Below are 23,266 nucleotides of genomic sequence, written 5' to 3' on the forward strand. Positions count from 1 at the left end.
GACGAGCTACTGTTGCTGAAGAAGTTAATGCTGGTTCTGATAGAAAGGTGTCAGAATACACAGTGCAGGACGGGTCAGGGCTGCAAAAGGGGGGACCAACACAATATTATGCAGGTGGTCATAATGTTATGCCTGATTGGTGTATGCAACATGACTCAAAACATGATATTTTTTTATTTTTTATGCTGGTTCCACAAATGTTATTTCATCTTTATGATAGCTTCACAGTTAGTCATTAAGATGTGGAGCACATGGTCACTGGCACTACAAACCGTTTTGCTGAAACTAGATCATAAAAGAGGGGACCCTTTCATTTTCATCTTTCTATTTGAAAAGTTTTTCCTTGGTGAGGGGTGAAAACGTTCGACCTTAACTGTAGGCATCTAGCTGAAACAGCATTAAAGCATCAACCAGATGAACTAGCACATTTAATTCAATTACCTTTAGCGCTGATTGGTTCTTTAATCCGAGTGCTTATTTTGGATTAAGTCTAAATTGCATAGTGCACTCAGGCTGAAAAATATTTTGGTACATGGTCCATTTTTTTTTTTTTTTTTAATTTGGGGCAAATATAGCAAGACTTATGACTTTAGTCATACCCTCAAGAATCTTGGCAGGAATTTCCTGGCATGGGTCCCCTGTGTTACAGTAATAGGGAAAGAATTATCCGTATTAGACCTGTAAATTCACATAACGGCACATAACATGTCAGAGATCTCGGCGATTGGCTGAATGAATGAAAATGATTTAGACAAAAGAATTCTTCAGTCATTTCATCCACTGACATTTTCCTCCACTGAATCATGCACAGTGTGTGTGTGTGTGTGTGTGTTTCTCACTCACTGCAATGCCACCAATCAGCAAAGGTGAGGCTAGCTGTTTCTTTTTTTGGCTGCTGAAGCAAGCGGCAGGCTAAAGGTGCCATCTGTTACCCGAACGGGTGACTTCTGTGGCCGCCTTGCCTTTTTTACCCCCAACAAACAGCAAAACAGGAAGTGACGCGAGTGATCCCGCACTAGAATCCTCATTTGAAGCTGCTATAATGCTACTGCTGATCAGCGGTAGAGATTTGAAATGATTTCATCATAGCTTAGGAGGCAAGTATTTAGTTCTGTCTGATTTATACCACAATTAGCCACGAAGCATCAGAGTGGAGTTTGTCTGAGGCGAGGCAAGCGGCGATGAGGATGATTAAAGCTGCCATGAACGGAGAGCTGAGAAGGCAACAAGCTATTAAGATTTAATTTAGAACCAACACAAAGAGTATTCGGGGATGGATTATTTGTAGCGAGGTACTTCATAGCAAGAAGACCCAAATGACCTTTTATCACTCTCTCTCCCTCTTCCTCTCTCTCTCTTTCTAGTGATGGAGCAGAGTGCAAACATATTGCAAGCATTTATGGAAGAACTGTCTTCAGACTGCTTATGAGCAAACTCATCAGATGTGAAGAAGCGAGACAGAAGCAGAGAGAGAGAAAGAGAGAGAGAGAGAGAGAGAGAGAGAGAGAGAGAGAGAGAGAGAGAGAGAGAGAGAGAGAGAGAGAGCGTGATAAAAAGCCAATTCACACTGGCTACAGTTCTGAAAAGTTTAAAGAGATTCGCTTCTATTTTGAACGTTTCCATCTAAACCGACTCCATAAAATGAGTAATCTGTGAGGTGACATGTCCTGCGTTTTCAATATTTGTCTGTTTCTTCCACTTTTGTACACTGCATACAGACTCATCCAAGTCCCACTTTCATATGTGGTGTAATGCGAACTTTATTTAAAATTATAATCAACAATAACGTGACTGTGCATCCTATAATAGTGTCCCCCCTTGTTTAAAATGCATTTTATTATGGTAATAAAATCCAGGCAAAAGTACATTCACTATTCTTCCAGCTTTTCGTGTCAAACACTGTTGAATGGGAACTAAACACAGAGGGGAACTGCAGGTGCAGGAGCATTTACAGCAACCAAACATTTGGATTTGTCAAATTAGTCGTGTTTTAACTCATTTGCATAGAATTAAGCAAATCTTTTCACAGATATTTTCAGACGCCTTCTATTCAGTCTGGGAAATTTACTCAGGAAATGAACGGTCACCTGTGGCTTGCCAGTGTGAAATATGGTGGCTATTAGCACTCTGCCACTCACAGAGTGAACTCCAGCATGGAGACCTGCTCTTAGCTCTTAGACCTGTCCTTTTTTTTCCCTCCATCTCTTCACCCTTTTCTTATACTCTCTCTCTCTCTCTGTGATACACTATCTCTCCATTCTTTTTCTGAAGGAAAAGAAAATGCATGTGTAGAGAACACAGCGTTCTCTAAGGGGAGATAAAGATGTGATGATACACCTGAGCCTTTAAGAGCAATCTTTCTCCCTCTTCCACACACACACACACACCCCTAAAGTGGCTTATAAGCTTATGAGCACCCACACATGAAGAATGACACTAGCATATGCCATTTTTAAAAGCCTCCCTTGAGATTAGAAGCAATCTTCTCTGCTTCTCAACACAGCTACAATCGGCACACGCAATCCAGTGCAGAAATCCCTCACCTAAACATAAATTACACGCTGACGCCCACCCTGACGCCCATCCTAACGCCCACTATACTCAGCAGCCACTAAGCCACACACTAACTGTACACCAAGATTTTCATTTTGATCAGATATGTGCAGAGACCTCATGTAATTATATATATATACACACACACACACATACATATATATATATATATATATATATATATATATATATATATATATATATATATATATATATATATATATATATATATATATATATATATACACACACACACACACACACACACACACACACACAGTGAGGGAAAAAATTATTTGATCCCCTGCTGATTTTGTACGTTTGCCCACTGACTAAGAAATGATGATCAGGCTGTAATTTTAATGGTAGGTTTATTTGAACAGTGAGAGGCAGAATAACAACAAAAAAAAATCCAGAAAAACACATTTCAGAAAGGTTCTACATTGATTTGCATTTTAATGAGTGAAATAAATATTTGACCCCCTATCAATCAGAAAGATTGCTGGCTCTGAAGTTTGCCAGTGAACATCTGAATGATTCGGAGGAGAACTGGGTGAAGGTGTTGTGGTCAAGTGACACCAAAATCCAGCTCTTTGGCATCAACTCAACTCGCCGTGTTTGGAGGAGGAGGAATGCTGCCTATGACCCCAAGTACACCATCCCCAGGTGACAGGACAACTGCACCGCGTCAAAGGGACGATGGATGGGGCCATGTACCGTTAAATCTTGGATGAGAACCTCCTTCCCTCAGCCAGGGCATTGAAAATGGGTCGGGGATGGATATTCCAGCCTGACAATGACCCAAAACACACGGCCAAGGCAACAAAGGAGTGGTTCACTCATTAAGGTCCTGTAGTGGCCTAGCCAGTCTCCAGACCTTAATCCCATAGAAAATCTGTGGAGGGAGCTGAAGGGTCAGCCACAAAACCTTAATGACTTGGAGAGGATCTGCAAAGAGGAGTGGGCCCAAATTCCATGAGATGTGAGATGTGTGCAAACCTGGTGGCCAACTACAAGAAATGTCTGACGTCTGTGATTGCCAACAAGGGTTTGCCACCAAGTACTAAGTCATGTTTTACAAAGGGATCAAATACTTATTTCACTCAATAAAATGCAAATCAATGTAGAACTTTTTTGAAATGTGTTTTTCTGGATTTTTTTGTTGTTATTCTGTCTCTCACTATTCAAATAAACCTACCATTAAAATTACAGACTGATCATTTCTGTCAGTGGGCAAACGTACAAAATCAGCTGGGGATCAAATAATTTTTTCCCCTCACTGTATACACACACACACAGGCATAACAATATGACCACTGAGAGGTGAAGTGAATAACACTGATTATCTTCATCATGGCACCTGTTTGTGGGTGGGATATATTAGACAGCAAGTGAACATATTGCCTAGACGACTGGATCAGAGCGTCTCCAAAACTGCAGTTCTTGTGGGGTGTTCCCGGTCTGCAGTGGTCAGTATCTATCAAAAGTGGTCCAAGGAAGGAACAGTGGTGAACCGGTGACAGGGTCATGGGCGGACAAGGCTCATTGATGCACGTGGGGAGCGAAGGCTGGCCCGTGTGATCCGATCCAACAGACGAGCTACTGTTGCCCAAATTGCTGAAGAAGTTAATGCTGGTTCTGATAGAAAGGTGTCAGAATACACAGTGCAGGACGGGTCAGGGCTGTTTTAGCAGCAAAAAGGGGGACCAAGACAATATTAGGCAGGTGGTCATAATGTTATGCCTGGTCTATATATATATATATATATATATATATATATATATATATATATGTATATATAGTTCAAGTTCAGATATATTCTCATCTCGTTGAAAGGAAGGTGTGTAGAGCATTAGCGCTTCTTACCTGAAGGCGATCTGTAGAGTGGTGAGTGTGTAATGTGGCTGGGGCTGCGGTACAGAGGCCCATGAAAAGTTCGGTCTTCGTAGATGGGACCAATATGGCGGTCTGGACTCACAGCTGATCGTAGATCAGCTCCATGGGGACTGTGTTGACTCGCAAAGGACGCTCGTAGACCTACGGAGAACAATCGGTAGAACAGAATCAGAGAGAGAGAGAGAGAGAGAGAGAGAGAGAGAGAGAGAGAGAGAGAGAGAGAGCGCACTCATTTCTACATTCTAATACACCTCACACTTGGATTCAGCTTCATTTTGCTTGAGCATGACTGAAAATGCAGAAAATGTCGAGAGAGAATAATATTGAATTTACAGATCCTGTCGTGCAAGCAGTGTCCTGAGGGAAGTGTGCAGGAGCTAGGTGCGTGGACTCCCTAACACAAGGCATACACAATCAGAGGCTTTTGAGAGCGAGGGAAAATTTTATTATCCATCCTTCCCACGTGTGATTTAGGTTAAAGCCTTTGCTAGGAAGAATTTGAGAGAAAACAGTGATGTCAGCGTAGCCCAAGGGATTGCGTGAGCTGCAGCTCTTCTCTCCTCACCACAGATGGTGTTAAACGCCGTTCACCCTCTAATTCCCGTTATACAGTCCTGGCTTTGTTTAATATGTTTGCAGGCCAATAACAGAGCACAGAGAAATATTTTTAAGTTTATATTTAAGTATATTTTTAAGCCTCAGCGAACCTGAGAAGAAAAGTAACTTAATTATTAGCACTCTAAGACTCGCGTCAGGTTTCAATCTCTCTTTACAGACAATCTTCATGCATAAGACAGAAATATTCTAAGGGTCTTTTAGGGCAGACTGAAACTGTGCAGTGATGTAATTCACCACTACAGTCACTTGGATGCATAGCAAGGGGAGCTAGGGGAAACAGAAACCGACAGTAAGGTTGTGTGTCTTTAGCTAAAGAGAAGAACAGTAACTCCTGGCACCCTACCAATCAATCCCAGTCTCATCTGCCAGGGAAAACCCAGATGAGATCATGCATATTACTGCAGTTTAAATTATAGCCCTGCGTATTTATGTGTGCATTTTGAGCTTGGAGCAAAAAAAAAAAAAAAAAAGCGCTGGGTTTGCATTTTTTTTCGTCTGGGTGAAAGTGACAGTGAGAGTCTGTGCATGAAGCAAATCAAACATAGGTTTATGAGTCAATGCAGCAGACTGTCTGTGTGTGTGTGTGTGTGTGTGTGTGCTCATTTTCCACAGGGATACTGCGCATCGGTTCAGCTCTGTGGTCATGCTTTCAGTCCAGATGTGAAGCAGAGCTCAGAGGGATGCGAGTAAAACTACAGCAGTTTAGCAGTGCCTGGAAACACACACTCTTAAAATGAAACATACTTAATTAAAAAGAAAGCTTACTGATCTGAAAAAATAAGCGCCGGTCTGCCAGACACAGATAACCGTGCATTCCAGAGCTGTCAAAAACAAAGCTCGCAGTTTATGTCCAGTCCTGATGGAAGAGACTGGAGTTTTGTTTTTGCTGTATGCCAGTTTGAAATTCGAAAGATGAACATGACACCTTAGATGAATATTTTGGCTTTTGTTTCCTGATGATTACAGCTAGATTTGTTAAACAGCTCGGCCCTTTTGATAGCAGACCATTCAATTTTTTGGGTGAGCAAAAGTATTGGAAGAGAAAGTCTTGAAGTAGAGAACACTTTCTATTTGGTTGCATATCACAATAGATGTCTCAAGAAAGCAACCCACTGACTTCACCTTCTTTTGTGATGCTTTTCCAGGCTTGTATCCCATCTACATTCAATTGTGCTTTGTTTTGTGGGGTTTCTCTCTTCAGTCTCCTCTACAGGAGGTGTGAGGCTGCTCGGTTGGGTTAAGGTCTGCTGAAAACAAAAAAGCTAAAACTTTCTGCATTTCCCCTCTGATGAAGTCCCTTGCTGTGTTGCCAGTGCATCTGAGGTCCTTGTCATGCTACATTTGTCTGTAAATTGACAGACTGATCTGTCCATCAAGTCTCTGTAGACTCCGGAGTTCATTCGGATGACGTCATCATGAGTTACATCCTCGGTAAAGATTAGTGACCCTGTTCCTTACACAGACAGCTCTCTGGTCTTGTCGGTTTATTCTTTTAAACAAATGCAAGGATAGATACTCAGAGCGATTAACTGTTTAAACAATCGATCTAACAGGGTAGACCTGGCCAACACATAACATCGGTCAGTCACAAGTTCCTATATATTTTGGATCAGTGTAGGTGCCATGTTCTATGTCTATAAGTACATTTTCAGAAATAAGACCCGACATTCTGATTTATCTGCTCATATGCATCTTTTTAAACAACTTCAACATACAGCAAAGACAAATAATTGGGTCTGTCCTTCATAAGTTTACAATACTTTCAGAGTATTCAGATTTTCCTGAAGTATCCTAATTTCAATTTACAAAAACAGCTCTTTCTAAAATATCCCTGTCCACGCAAAAACTCGAAATGAGCTCATGAGTACACCAGCATGGTAGATTAGGGAGTATGTTATAAATGGTTATGTAAAACACCTCAATAATAATAATAATAATAATAATAATAATAATAATAATAATAATAATAATAATATTAAGAGCCGTTCGTTGATGAAAACAATCCCGCAAACAAGGCCAAAAAATTGAAAACATCGATAATGGTGTGTTATGTGCAGGACAAAGGGGGGTCATACTTTACAAGAGTTTTATGTTACAGCCCATGGAGTGAACATATAAAAAGTGAACAGGAATCCATTTGGTCTTCAGCCGATATGTGTGAATTATTCCTGTATCATGAGATAAAGATGGTAGACTTTTAAATGATTCATCAAAACAAGCTAAATACACTGATCAAGCCTAATATTGTGGTGGTCTCCCTTTTGCTGTTAAAACAGCCCTAAATGAACATGCACTTGTGTATTCTGACACCTTTCTACCAGAACCAGCGTTAACTTCTTCAGCAATTTGAGCAACAGTAGCTTGTCTGTTGGATCGGATCACACGGGCCAGCCTCGCTCATCACGTACATCAATAAGCCTTGTCCGCCCATGACCCTGTCACCGGGTCACCACTGTTTTGGAGATGCTCTCATCCAGTGGTCTAGCCCTTGGTCCTTCATCAAAGTCGCTCAAATCCTTACGCTTCTAACACATCAACTTTGAGGACAAAATGTTCACTTGCTGCCTAATATATCCCACCCACAGGTGGAACAGGTGCCATGATGAGGAGCTCATCAATCTTATTCACTTCACCCGGCAATCCCTTAACAACAGACAACGGAGCATTACTGTGGGTAAGTAATAAAAACAACTAATAAATATAAAATGTGGTGCAGTTTATAATACAGTTGTGTACTGTGCAGGTCTAGAGTGTGTGTGTGTGTGTGTGTGTGTGTAAACACACAGGCAGTCAGGGTCATCACAGGGATATTCATAATAATAAATAGAATATATACTTTGACACTAAGACATCAGGGCTTCATAAGACACAACAAGGTATGAATAATATTAGTCAAGGGTTAGTACAAATTAAATGAAGCAAGTGTAGAAAACCATGGAAACCATTACACATAAGATGGCATAACCCTTTTGTGGATTTTGTCATTCAAATGCAGAGTGTAACGTTACTGCTAATAGCCTCGCTGTGGCAGAATGAAATTATAGACTCTTTAATATTGGTCTGCACCGAATGCTAATGCTAAGCACACATGAACACACACACCTCAGAAGATGTGATGGTTTTTCCATGCAATTCTACCAAAACTTCAGTCTACAGGCGCTGGAAAATCTAGAGAGCAGCGCAGAACAAACTGTCTCATGGATAATCGAACTTGAGACAGGGAGAGCAAATGAGAGAAGAGGGATGGAGAAAGCAGGACAGAGAGAGCGTTAGACCGTAAAAAAGACAAAGGGCATGAGAAGGGGCAAGGAAGAGTCAGAGAGAGAGAGAGAGAGAGTGAGTCAGAGAGAGAGAGAGAGATTGTTGTGCACTTTCATGCTCTTGTGCCCACTCGTTCATCAACACATCACTCACTTCAGCTCAAATGATTAGCTCAAATGAGTCAAAGTAGAACTTTCAGAACTTACAGAATGTTCCAGAGTCTTACAGCCAAGTCTAGAATGTTCATCCTACATCATGATCTTTAGTGTTAATCCTAACGCACCTTCTACAATGTTACTTCTACATCATGGTCTAGAATTTTCATCCATCATGATTTATATACACAGTGTTTTTGTGAGAGCTGCTACCAAAAAGGCCTCTACAACCTCCATCTGAGAAAATCAGCACAAACTACAGTGGAAAGACACATGCTGCACATTACAGAGAGCCATTTCTCTCTCTCTCTTTGTCTGTGTGTGTGTCTCTCTCTCTTTTTCTGTGTGTGTGTGTCTGTCTCTCTCCTCTAGTTTAGATCATACTGCCAAAGCACTCAGACCACAAATGTAACCTTTCATACACTTTCAGTGACATGGATTTTATTACACCATTTTGATCCTTCGCTTGAAAATTCAATGTTATTTTCCCTAAAGCCAGTTAACTTATTTTTATGACTAGCGTAGGATCATTTTCATTCGCATCAAACCATTCCGTGAGCCTATGATGGGGCGGAGTCATCTGGAATGAGGCCACGCCCATATGGATATAATATGTTTCAAGTGACCAGTTATGAGGACTTTGTGGAGCCAAAAACCAAGTCAGGAAAAATAAAATACATATAAACTAATAGTTTGAGGGCCCTGACCTTTCAAATAGCCTACTGGGATTTATTCTACGATTTTTGGCGAGAATATGTAGCCATTACAGACATAAACCTAGCCTAAAAGCAGAGCAAAGCACTCTGGGTAATTTAGTGCTTGGGTCTATAGTGCAGTGTGCTCTAGAGGATATGGAGGCGTCTCCAGGCCGACTCAAGGCCATAATGACAACAGCAAACTGATCGCAGCCATGGTACGGCGCTCCATCACACTTGACAGTGTTACACACACACACACACACACACACTCACGTGGGACACGAGCGTCAGTGTCTAATGATCAGACTCAAAGGAGAAAAGTTTAGCCACTGGCAGGGCAGAGCTCTGGTGCTGTGCCTAATAAATCCTCATTTGGCCCAGCTTCATTAGTTATTACTGAAGGCTGTGCTGACGGTTCTTGGCAGAGATCTCCTGGCACAGAGACCCAGTAAACGAATGCACACACTTAACTAGATGCAGCTGACTGGAATTTGTTTAAAGACAGTAACAGATTTTGGCCTCTGAACAAAAGAGAAAGCAATGTAAAGCTTAAGGCAGCCTGGGGTTCGCTCCCCACACACAGACTGGAAAACCTGCAGGATATGCACCGAGAATCAAAAATATAATAGTGTAATAATATCTTACTGAATCCACAGAAGAGTTCTGTGTCTATGCAGCTTCCAAAAACCAGAATTAAACCACATGACAGGACATATTTCTCCCAGATCTGCCTTTTTGGAGAGAAAATGGAGGTGACACTCTACTGCCAATAATCCAATCAGTGGTAATAACCCAATCTGAACGGAGACGAATAGAGAGACAGAGAGAGAGAGCGGAGAGAATGAAAAGGGCTTGTGAGGGGGAAATTAACGGAAAAGAAATTGAGGGGAAAAAAAAGAAAAGAAAAGAATGGAAAGAAAGGAAGGAAGGAAATGAAGGAAGGAGAGAGAGAGAGAGAGAGAGAGAGAGAGAAAGAAAGAAAGAAAGAAAGAAAGAAAGAAAGAAAGAAAGAGTAAGAATAAGCAGAAAGGAGGAAGAAAGGGACAGAAAGGTAAAAAGGAGAAAAGTGTGTGTGTTGGGTTGCCAGACGCTGTTTTTTCACATGTGACTAAACTTACACACTCACCCACACACACACATACACTCACCCACACACACACACAGCCTTTATCAGTGAAGATACAGTAAAGCTGAAGTATAGTGACAAGGTGTAGGGAGACAATGCAGCTCGTCTGTACAGTGAAGGCTGTACCTGTCAGAGGTACAATGACTACTGACAGAGCAATAATAAAATGACTCAATCCCATACAGAACAACATACGTGTGTGGGGGGTGTGTGTGTGTGTGTGTGTTATGACATGACATGCAAGCTAAGCAGAGAAACATTTGAGAAGATGTGAACAGATGTGAATGAAATCTCAAGAATGAAGATGAGGAATTCAAAGAAAATAAATATCCCTTTTAAAAAGGCTAAAGAAGAAATAAACGGAATGACAGTACACACACTATACTACGCATCAGCATACTGAAAACACACACAGACACAGACACAGACACACAGACTGAATGAAGACACATTAAGTAGGTAAGACGTCTTCACCTGGAACGTCATCGATCAAGGCGTCTGAAGAGATCCGAGAGCAGCAAAGGACAGAGAGAAAAGTTTCATCTGTTATTTGTCAAACGTCTCAGCAGTAGTTTAGGATTCCGATCATGACCATTCACTTGGACACTCAGTCAGAGATCAGGATTAATCAACATCTTCCAGAACATTTCCTTTTAAAATAAAATAATAAAATCTGAATTCATTCAAATGCAACGCTCAACCATTCACACGAGCTGCTGTTTGGAAAGCCTCGGCTTTAATCAGCTCGGAGCTGTAATTCCTCCTCGACCTCGCCTGCGTGCTTTTTACACACCTAATTGGAGGTCAGGACACAAGCAACAATGGCCACTTGGAGCCCAGGAGAACGCAGCGGAGGAAGGAAAGCGTGACTTCTTCACCTTAAACAAATTAAACCTATTTTAAAGCACACATTCTAACCATGGTTAAAACTAGCACTGTGTAGAACTGTGTAAAAGTCAAACCATATAAAATAAGCAACTAACAGAAGAGAATAAAGATACCAGTTATCTTTTAAAGCTTAACCATTAATCATTAGCTCATGGCTGTAAATATGACTATGATCAATGATGTCCTAATGAGGAGAATAATGAGGAGAATAAATGCAGAATTCCCTGACCAATCATTTAAACATTCTGTTATTGTCCTTTGTCTTTTTTGTTAAAACCAGCCAAATGATAACTTCACTAATTAGACCAGAAAGGGTAAATGAAAATGTATGAACGTTTTCTTTTAATGATTTTTATGAAATCTTTTTCCTTTCTCAATGACCTTCGTTCATGGAATTCATTTAACTAAACGCGTGTGATTTTTTCACAATCAGAGCATCTGATAGGGATGGTTCTTTTTTAAAAAATGAGGGACATTATTTTCTACCGAGTTCAAAGTTCAGTCCTCTGAAATACTTTGGACAACAATCGACTAATTGATGACATCCATTATAGATTCTCAGTTTGACCAGACACTTTAGATTAGGTAGATTATCACTATCAGTGGTCACTTGTGAGTGAAAACCTCAAGGCTTACACATGATTAGATTAAGCTAACAATCTGATATTTGATGATATCACTGTATATATATGATCACGGTCTTCTGCTGCACCTTTCGCCCCAAGGTTTGACCCCAATGTTGGGCATTCTGAGATGCTTTTCTGCCCATCATGGTTGTAAAGAGTGACTATTTCAGTAAATAACACTGATCAGACATTACATTATGACCACCTGCCTAATATTGTGTTGGTCCCCCTCCTTTTGCTGCCAAAACAGCCCAGACCCATCGAGGCACGGACTCCAGATCCCTGAAGATCCCTGAAGGTGTGCTGTGGGATCTGGGACCAAGATGTTAGCAGCAGATCCTTTAAGTCCTCTAACGTAAAGAATACCTACAAGACTCAAAGGATGCTAACAAGACTTAATGGATACTTTTGATAGATACTGACCACTGCAGACCGGGAACACCCCACAAGAGCTGCAGTTTTGGAGATGCTCTGATCCAGTGGTCTAGCCATCACAATCTGGCTCTTCGTCAAACTCGCTCAAATCCTTCCCACCCACTAACAGGTGCCATGATGAGGAGATGATCAGTCTTATTCACTTCACCTCTCACTGCTTATAATGTGATGGCTGATCGGTGTGTATTCTTGTTTTCAGCTCACATCAGTCTGACTGATCTCCTCTGACCTCATCAACCAAACAGCAGCTCACTAGATGTCTTCCACCTGATTCTGTACAAACTTTGTTCAGGAGATCAGCAACACTCAAACCAGCATCATCCATCCCACCATTAAAGTCACTGGGTTTAAACATTTCCCCCATTCTGATGTTTAATGTGATCATTAACTGTAACGCTTGACCTGTATCTGTATGATTTTATGCATTGGGCTGCTCAAACGTGATTGGCTGATTAGAAAACCGCATGAATGAGTAAGACGGGTATAAAAATTTGGCAAATTCTGACAGTAGGTCAATTAACAAATCCTAATGGATTGTGATTTTGAATAAAATATCCTCAAGTTATTCATCTTTTGGATTTATTTGTGCTTGTTTTATTTTCTTGTGCAACATTTTTAATGGCCCTTTAGCAACAAAATAACAAGAAATAACTAGCTTACTAACTTGATCAGCATTAGGATGCAGTTCTAGTAGATCCTGCAGCAGGTTTTTAGGAGTTTAAATGTGTTGATACTGAAACAACTGCCTCATACTGACAAATTAGTATTTCACAGCCAACCCATGTCACCTCGTCTTTGCACTGTGAGTAAGAGAGATTTTGTTTTCTACAGAGCGATTCTGCCACCAGCTGCAGATAAAACCCCTGACTTGAAATGCTTCCTTGTGAGGGCCATCACCATTAGATAAAACTTATCACGATGGCCAGCAATTTCCTGAGTGAGCAAAAATAAATCACGGGGCTCATGGAAGGGAAAGCGGAACCACAGCGGAGATTCTTGACTCACTGAACGCTGGCACACAGCGGTTTTAAATCAAACTCCTATTGGTGTGGAAGAAAAAGAAGAAAGACGGATAAGGAAGGACAGGAGTGTTGCCCTGTCACAGACAATTCACTTCCACGAGCTTTCGAAATGTCAGCGCTAAAGCTCTAGGCAGACGCCCACGCCAAGGAACCACAACAGATCTATCCATCAGCGCTTATGGATAAATTGCCCATAAGAGCTGTCAGCCGCAGCAAAGCCTCCATCATCCTCCCACTGTCTCGTTCCTCTACTCTTCCCCATGGCACATGCTTTTAACTCCCTATTCATTTAGCTCCAACAATGACATATGGCTGTGAAGACAACAAGCACCTAAATCAATTCTAAAGCTCGGAGAACTGGCATCTATGTTCCAGACACACATTTACAGTATATAGTTAGAGTTTTATGTGCGAGCTTCTGAAAACCAGTCATCTGCTGTTGTATTTCATGTGCAGATTTGTTTTCTTATTTCTCCATTTGCATGGAAAACCTGCAATTAGCAATACGCTAGGAACCAGCAGTGCTGAGATGTAAAGATAGGAGACCGAAACCCATTACGGAGGAACACAGAGACAGAGAAAGGGAGATGTGCTGGTGGGAATTAGGAGAGATCGAGACTGGCATTACTGATTCAGTGTTGGATCAGAACTCGCTCAAAAAAGGAAGATTAGAAAAAGTGACTGTGTGAATAAGAATGTAACTAAAGGGATTAGAAATCTGTTTAAGTTTTAAATAACTTTCAATACGGCAGACACTTGTGTGGAGTGGACGAGTCTGTTATATAGGCATCACATGACTGGAATCCTTGTGAGGATTAAGAAACGTAGCAAGAAACACAGAATCGCGCACACACACTAAAGCGCTTTAAACACTACATATACAGACACACACCTGTCAGGCTGTCCGGCGGTGGCACCATCCTCTCATAGATCTCATACGAGTGTGTGCTGTAGGGATCGGAGCCCTCGTGCAGCAGCGTCCTTGGTAATGTCGTCCCATAATGCTGCGGCACGGCTGTCATTCCTGTTCGCACCGGAGACGAGCCAGATGCCGCTTGTCCTTCTTCCCCTGCCCCGCTGAGCGGTGAGCCCAGACGCCCTGAGTAGGGCGAGGTGGTACGGCTGGCGCTGGTGCCTGAGCCCATCCTGCGCAGGGTGGAGGGTGAGTTCCTTTGGGCTGAGAATGGAGAGCTGGCCCGCTGGGAGTTGGGCAGGGTGCTGCTGGAGAAGATGCTGGGCAGCGGCTTAGGCTCGGTCACGATGGGCGAGCCGTAAGCACTGCCTGGCGATGCCCGCAATGACCCACGCAAAGGAGAGATGCTAGTGCTGTAGGCGGGTGACTGTGTCCTTGATGGTACTGAGCTCACACGCCGCATGGCTCGTCCCGGAATCGGCCCGCTGACACCTCCAGACATCTGGCACACAGGCAGAGAAAAGATGGCACTGTTTACACCAAGGCAAGTGACCATAGCATTAAAGCGTTAAAGTGACCATTTAGGCCATCTCCTCCTGGACATTTTGTATGCAGCCTAGTTTATGGTATTGTGGTAAAAATAGCAGCTGTTACGGCAATTCTGAAAGAAGGTCCTAGATACGAATGATTTCGCTAATTATAACCCGATGTCCGATCTCGCGTTTGTGGCAAACGAACCAAACCGTTCTGTGCGTGTCTAGATACTAACAATGTGTCCTGGCCTTTTCAATCTGGATTCCCACCATTCCATAGCACAGACGCTGTCCTCGTGAGACTTGTTAATGACCTTCTCTTGTCTGCAGATTCAGGGAGCCTGAGTATTCTCTTGCTCCTTGATCTGAGCACTTGATTTGATACTATTTTCATGACATACTGCACAGCTTTCAGCCTCAGGCATGACAGATTTAGCCCTCTCCTGGCTTTCCTCTTATCTCACCCGCAGACATATCAGTATCATCAGCAAACACAGATCCTCGTCTGCTTCTGTTATTCAGCGGTGTCCCTCAGGGATCTGTATATGGTCCACTTCTCTTTATCATATACATGCTCCCCCTTGGCTAGATCATTCACTGTCACAGTTTTCATTGTTATGAGGACACGCACCACCTAATTACCTTACACTCTGTAACAGTTAACAGAAGACTTTCCAAAGCTTTACTATCTAAGTGTTTATACATGTACCTTGATACTGATTAGGTTAATGTCAGATCAACAGCAAGACAGCTCCAAATCATAGAATCAACTACGACTCCTGATTTCCTTGAATCTCGTGCCTGTTTTCTCACCAGCAATCTCGCACCACTGCAATGCTCAATTTTAAGGATGTTCAACCCCTAATCTTTGCCTCCATAACCTTGACTACTGCAATTTTCTTTTTTATTGCTCTTTCTATCAGAACATCTTCAATATATCCAGCTACTAGAGTCCTCACATACTTACCTCTCACACACTCACTTGTTCCCCAACCTCTTCAAAATCCTGCTTCTCAACTAAAAAAAAAACCTAAACAGCTGTGCCCTTGGTAGACTGGTGAACTACTACGCCCATAAACCCCATGAGTGCTTGTTACGGTTAGCTCCAGTTCACTCGTAGCTCCAAGAGTTCCATGGATTCTTTTAGCATCATAGCAACCAAGCACCTCTCCATCCCTTCTCCCTTCCATCTCTTTACTCATCTCTATATGTCTTTTATCAAAAACTAGGAGGTTCTGCTCCTTCTACTCCTTGAACAGCACAACTTTGAGTTTGAGAAAAGTGGTATATAGAGTAAACCTAATATTATAAAGTGACGGTATAGAAAAATTGGAAAGCTAAACAAAACCTTCTGGGACCAGCGCTGCACATTCTTTTTCTCAGAATAGCCCTGTTCAGTCAACCTCTGTACATGTAATGAATAAAAAAAAAAAAAAGATTTTATTAAGGCACTGTAAAAGAATTCTGTGTGCATTTTCATCTGCTACACACACACACACACTCAAGTTATGGATCAATTTCCTTGGAGAGGATTGCAGAGCATCTCAGGCTGCTCTAGTTATTGTATGTTGGATAATAACCTGACTTTCTCTGTGGCTCAGTATCAGTAATGGGGTTTCATACTAATGCTGAATCTCCAACCTGCATGAAAAGAAGAAGCTTAAGCTCATCTTGGATTTATAAAATCGATTTATCTACCCATTTCATCCCTATCTCTAGTCTAATATTTGCATCTATTCTACTTTAAATCACACAGTAAACTAGGTATATGTGATATTTAACAAATGACTCCTACCTGGGTGGATGCCTGACCCTCTGCCCTGGAGTTCCTCAGGAGCGTACCGCCGGCAACGGGACCACTGCTCGGGTACGAGTGCTGCAGCCGCACATCCGTCCTTCCCGTGTTCTGGCTGCTGTAGTAGCTGCCTGCATCCTGGTAGCCGCTGTCAGAATACGAGTTCATCTGAGTGGAACTGCGCGAGTTCCCAACAGACCCTGAGAATGAGAGAGAAAGCGCGTTAAGGTCAAATCATGCAGACAGTTGCAGTCTGCAGAACCCTTTTCCTGTATTTGAACCCTCGAGTCGTGAGTTACTCTAATGCGCTTTCAGCTATAATTTAGTTTTAGTGTCAGAAGGCTCATCATTTGAGCAGTGATGAAAGGAACTCGGGAACTAATAGTACATGGGACTTGATCCACGGCATCTGTAGCAGAGTGGTTATCATGGACAAGAACAGACAAGAGTGAATTCTTGTTCTTAGAGAAACTACAACCGTGACGCTTTTATCAGGACGCTGACATGAGAGGAAAAAATAATCTCGGAGATGCCGAATTATACAGATAGAGACTCAATTATAAATAACTCTGAGTGAATTATTAATAAAAGTGTTCTACTAATATAAGAACTTCTCATAAAACTATCATTTTACATAACTATGTGTTCTGTTTTTTCTCAATTCGAGGGAAACGGTTTAATAGCGTTGTTTATAACCAGATAGCACAGGTGTAATCATCAGGGCTGTAAAACCTTACGACTCGATACAATTCTAATTCTTAAGGCAATAATTCAATATCTGAAGATATCACTAAAAACTTAAGGCAATGATACAACAGAATTTTGATCTAGCCAAAAATATGCTAACTGATAAAGCCACTGCATTTGCTACAGATTCTTAAGGCAAGGATATTGATGATATTTGATGACACCCCTGAATCTTTCATGATACAATATGATATCGATGATGCTATTGAAACTACAAAACCATTTTACATCTCAAAAGGTCCTTTACTTGTACAAATAACCTAAAAGTACATGATAAAATCAGCTGAATCCGTTTAGAGAACCGACTTCTGGTTCTGAATGCTTGTTAAGTGTTTGGATGTATAGACTCTACTCCACAGATCCTTGGGGCGGAGCCTCGATATTACAGGCGGGACTTATTTAAATCTTGGACCCACCAACCCACCCAATGTTCTAGACCTCCTGATGGGAAAGAAAAAGACAAATCTTAGCTAATGCACATTTAAGAAGAGGTCAGAGATCTGATTTAATATCCGACTGATTCGATTAACATTCATTGTTGCCTTTTTAACGTGAGGTTGATTTATGGATGGTATAATTATTATGCAGTGCGGTATCTCTCTGGTTCAGTTTCTGAGTTAGCAATGCTAAAAGTGAGATCTCGGAACTGGATTGATTTGGATCGTATCCTCAGTGACTTTAAATGAAACTGATGAGTAATGTAACTAGTGTGCAGTGGGGAGGATGATGTATCTGCACTAAAAACTGCTCTTAAGCAACACCGTCTTGGCTTATTTTCTTCATTCTAATGGGATATCCGGTCCCGGCGTGAGCTGCCGTGTGGCTCCTGATCAAAAGTGTCCTGTGCAGACGGACCCTCACTTTCTTGCAGAGAGCTCTGCTCCGGTGAGCACAGTGACAGCTGCTCCCTGACAGACTTGGCATCAGCAGAACTTGACACATCTATGGGAAAAATCACACAAATACACAAATGTAAAAACAGGTAGGAATCACCTTACGATTAAGCTTTTGTGTACATGCTGAGATTATACTCACTAGAGGTATCATAGACCATAAGGAGGTTTTATTAGAACTAAATCCTATTTGTTTTATCTAGCTTTTTAAATAAAATATCCTTATCACACTCTGTGTGAGCTAAGGATTAGGTTTAAGCATTAGCCACACATTTTCTGGACAAATCTTTCATTTTGACCATCCAGGTCCCTACAGAACTCTTGCTAATTTAAAATAAAGCTGGAGATCGGCAAACCGATTTATTTAATCTCTTAATAAGGTAATGATGTATCCAAATCCTTCTTTGGATGTGACATGGAGGAAAATACTGATGCATACAATTCTGTATGAGGACGCAGGAAGTCTCTGGTCTTAATGCTATGTACAATGTACTGTGTATGTGTGTGCTTGTTTCTTGTGCACGCTGTTTGCTCGTATCTGTTGACTGTGTGAGCGAGCGGCCCTGACAGCCTGACACGGGGGCTCTCGCTGGTTTGTGTGTGTCTGTAGAGCTTCCTCTCCACCTCCTCACCTCACCTCCTCACAAACACGCTGCAATCCTTGCAAGTCACGTCCATGAACGGCATCCAGACTGTTACTCTGTCTATTACGCTGCAGACAGCCACAAATGTTTAAAAAAAAAGGCCTTTAATCTTTACCAAAATAGACCAATTTGCAATGTGTGTGTGAAAACTTTATAAAAAATGCATCCAGATGGTCGGGTGAATTATTGATACAAGCCGTGGCATAAAGCTAACAAATTGCTATAAGTGGGTTATCGTTTATGAGCTCCCAGCATATGGCTGACATGGTGAGCGGTAATCAAGATTAACTCTATAACAGATATTCATTACCGCTGGGACACTACAAATCCTCCTGCAGCCATATCCGGCCATCACACACGCGCGCGGCCCCCACTCTGTCATTCTGCTTAATCACTGGCAGTCTGGACTTCATCACTCTGAAGCTGGACTGTGAAGCGATGGCGCTGCCAGGACAGTCAGTGACACTGCAAAAACTATCTAGCAAAGACTGAGCATGTGTCCAAGACAATCAGCCATTTTCTTCTAATCACTTGAAATAGGATGTAACAAGGCAGAATTTACTGCCTCCCATCATGCATAGTGAACGCTACCAGAGCTCAAACTCATAAATGACAGCTGTCAGTGTTCATCCATCCATCCTGTACACCGTGGACAATTTAGAGATGGCAATCAGCCAACAATGCATGTCTTTGGACCGAGGGACGAAATCAGAGTAGCTGAAAGTGAAACCCTGAGGGATGGGGAGAAGCTACAAACTCCACACACATGGTGGAGGCGAGAATGGAACCCCCAGCTCTGGAGATGTGAGGCAAATGTGCTAGCCACCATATAGGAATTCTGAATTAAAAAATTTGAAACAATGCTGCCACAATTAAATTACATTACAGGATTTCCCAAATATATCGTCAGTACTTTTGTAGACTTGAACTGAGTCCATTGTTACTCATAGCAGCTGATGTACCAAATCTTTTTTCCCCTTTTCTCTTTTTCTTGCGGGGATGTTGTAGCTTCGTGGCTAAGGAGTTGGCCTACTAATCGGAAGGTTGTGTGTTCAAACCCCCGGTCCACCAACCTACTACTGCTGGGCCTTTGAGCAATGCCCTTAACCCTAATGCCGGAAATGGAAATGGTCAAATACATGATATGAAATTCGGGCAAGTTTCCAGCAGTTCCAAACAAGCTCAATCCAGGTTACATAGTTTTGACATAACTGTAACACAGTAGCTAAATCATCCTAAGACAAATGGCCAGAGTTTATTCATTTTAAAGAGGGTGGAAATGATATGAGGTCATGGTTATGTGAGTTTTCTAAGATCTCTTCAATGCTGGAATATGTCTTCTTCAGACTGAGTGAGAATATCATTCTGTCTTCATTCACCGTCACGGCTTCTACATCAGTAGCTGCTCTTCATATTTAACTCACTAAGCTACTCTCAGATTTGTTTATATGCGGCGGAGTCAAGCACTTCAACACAGTGTCACTCAGACTTCCTGTTTCGGAAGGAAACGCGTCAAAACACTGAATCAAACCAGAGCTTTAAATAAGGTTGGGTCCTGATTTTGAAAGTCTTGGAACAATGCTAGCTGATTATCTGTAAATATGTTTGTTCAGTAAAATGTCTTTGTTACAAACTGCTCTTTGGCAGAAAATAAAAAGGCACGATGTAAACTTCCTACTTGTGAAATTAACAGCTAGGATTAAATTTCAACAGGATAACCACAGTTTCAGAAGAAAAGGCTGATTAGAATTTAGTAAAAATTACAAAACTATGAATTGGTTTATTTCCCCACTTAAATTTTTATTGTCTAATCATAATGGGAAATAAATCCAGCACTTTCCAAAAGTTTACTCAAAATGAAGCAATTTAATTCCTTAGAAATCAAGAATTTGTACTATCTGTAATATATACTGTGTGTGTATATATATATATAGGCATTATTTTACACTCTTTCACATTTATATAAGATACATGATGTTTCTTCAGGACATGCTGCATCACTATTGTCTAGTCATAAAAAGAGAGAAATATCACACAAACTGTGTGCGCCTTCTCCACACACGCACAAAAATAAACAGTTATATGGAGACTAATATGGATCCTAGATCCCTGAATATATGCAAGGGTGCTGGACAAACAGGAACCAGTGTTTTGTTCTGGGAGATATGTTCCAAGTCAAACTGTTTCTTAGCTAAAGCTCAAGGTTTCTCAGCTAAACAGACCTCCTTAGTCAGTCTCTCTCTCTCTCTCTCTCTCTCTCTCTCTCTCTCTCTCACACACACACACACACACACACACACACAGAGAGAGTCAGTCATCTGGGTGGTAGCCATATTAGCTGATTGCATTCCAACAGCTGGGTGCCTTGAATTTCAACAAAAGCTTGAAAACAATAACAGATTATGACGTTTGCACAAGCTTATGAAACGTATAATTAGGACACTAATGACACTAACGATGACACACGGCATGATTTTTCGCTGGCGAGGATATGGTGCATTATTTCAGTGGACTTTCTCAAGCTATTAATAATTGCAGGGTCATTTGCTGGACATTTCTACCACGTGGTGTCAGATCTATTAATAGAGCCGTTTTTAATTAGACGTGAAGAGAAGAAGTGTAAGTAAAGGGACGGTATAATTTAAAGCCGTAATTACGGCTGAGGAGTGGGAAAATGCTGCGTATTTTTCCCAGATGACTATGTAGATTATTTGTACTCGCAGCCCAAATGTCAGTTTTATTAATAATATTAGAAAGGTTAGAGCAGTGCGATTTGAGAGGTTACACTAATGAGGCATCAGTCAGAGCCTGTAGAATACTGGACCCACTGCGGTACTTGGTATGATCTATTACTACACAGCTAAACAAAGGCAATGACGTGCAACTAATGCTAATGTCGCAGTGTACCCTTTCTAATTCATTTACAACTGTACCGCTTTAAAGCTATTTAGCGACGGCGTGCATTAGCGCAATCGATACTACGGCTCATTCTTCCTCTCGTCCCAAAGTGCATTTCCCCGTTTCCTTAGGCAAATATTTTACTTTTAGCAGTTATTAGCTGATATTACATTTACAATTCTTCCAAACTGTCCACCCTTTAATCACAGGTTTTTAAGATCACAATAATGTACATAATTTTCCCACTGACTGTCAGTCAGAGCGCTCAAGATTCTCATGCCTGATCTTCTCATAGAGGGAATTATGCAATTCTACTTCAAATTTGTCTGTCTAGGAGTAGGACACACATTCATTTTGAGATGAATTATGTTATTGATTATTGGAATAAGTCTAGCATTAACGTTAATGGAGTCAAGTTGTTCCTGATTAAATCCGATCCCGAACATCCTCTTATTCCTTCCGTACACTTGAGTAGATAATCAAATAGAAGCTTGAACATGAGGACGAATGTAGTTACTTCTCTCGCAATCAGGTATGACATGGATTTGAAGATAAAGCCTAGATTTCAAAATAATTAGATGTCTTAATTATGAAAATTGTAGTCAACTTCGGTTCATTAGTGGATTATTTGGTTTTGTGTTTAAAATGAGCAAAATACAAAAAGCTACAAATATAAAGACCTTACCTGTGGGTCTCCAGTGAAGGGACTTCTCAGAGGAACTGCAGGAAAGGAAGGAAGGAAAGAAATATGATTAATAGAAGAAGAGAAAATAACTGGAATTCTACATACAATCCACTTAAACACGTACGTCTATGGGGGGAAAATAACACCGCTGTTATGTGCTTTGAGAATCAAGGTTGCGACAGTTATCAGCCGTCCCACGACCAGTCGGAGCGTGAGCTAAGAAACGATAGACGCAACAACGCAAATACCTTCGTGACAAGCTCATGACAACATCAGGACCTGAAACTGAAACACGTAAAAGAAAAGCAGCCTCTAAATCAAGTCTAAACTTATTCGAATAAAAGTTAAAAGTGCAAAACTTTATTAACCTGACCCAGATAGTGACTATCTGTCTAAGCCAGGCACTAGGAATGAAAAGCATTTGCCTTCCTGCCTCTGACTGCTCCCTGCTAGCAGCCATAAAACAGGCAACCACAAGCACAGTAATAATTACACAGCATGCAAAGGTGAAAAACCTGGCTGTGTTGGCATGTATGTGTGAGATAATGGCTGACTGAGAGCATACAGCAGTGGCAATTTTACCCGGCGGCTTTCTCCTACATCCATTCTCACACAACGCTCTGCCTCTGGACGCACAAGAAGCGAGAAAATATAGATATAATTTTTCTCTCTTTTTGCTTTTCGTTTGTGAAAGAGAGCCAAAAAAAAAAGAGGCAATGATAGGTCAAGGAGGCAGACTGACACTTGGGATGATAGCTCTTACATTGTTATGGATTTGCACCGGTGTAGTTTATTCACTTTATACGCAACGATGATCATGTGATTTGATTATACAACAGAAACAGTGCGGATTAGCCAAAATTCGACCTGTAGTGTGAGC

The 23,266-nt window shown here is 41.4% G+C and overlaps 1 protein-coding gene across 8 annotated transcripts in view; it reads right to left on the reverse strand.

Annotated features, from left to right (window-relative positions):
• The window catches only part of LOC131354001 (plakophilin-4-like), a 119,851-nt gene that overhangs the window by 25,803 nt on the left and 70,782 nt on the right, over positions 1-23,266 (reverse strand). For 4 of the 8 annotated variants that reach the window (XM_058391199.1, XM_058391197.1, XM_058391202.1 and 1 more), the window contains 6 exons: positions 22,387-22,421; positions 18,122-18,208; positions 16,520-16,719; positions 14,171-14,693; positions 10,782-10,805; positions 4,420-4,590 (listed from right to left, as the gene is read on the reverse strand). In XM_058391199.1, the coding sequence (XP_058247182.1) occupies positions 4,420-4,590; positions 10,782-10,805; positions 14,171-14,693; positions 16,520-16,719; positions 18,122-18,208; positions 22,387-22,421 (1,040 nt within the window). The remainder of the gene's footprint in view (positions 1-4,419; positions 4,591-10,781; positions 10,806-14,170; positions 14,694-16,519; positions 16,720-18,121; positions 18,209-22,386; positions 22,422-23,266) is intronic. The other 4 variants (XM_058391203.1, XM_058391196.1, XM_058391195.1 and 1 more) reach the window with 2 other exon arrangements.

This window comes from Hemibagrus wyckioides, linkage group LG06 (genome assembly GCF_019097595.1).
Source record: "Hemibagrus wyckioides isolate EC202008001 linkage group LG06, SWU_Hwy_1.0, whole genome shotgun sequence".
Taxonomy (NCBI): Eukaryota; Metazoa; Chordata; class Actinopteri; order Siluriformes; family Bagridae; genus Hemibagrus; species Hemibagrus wyckioides.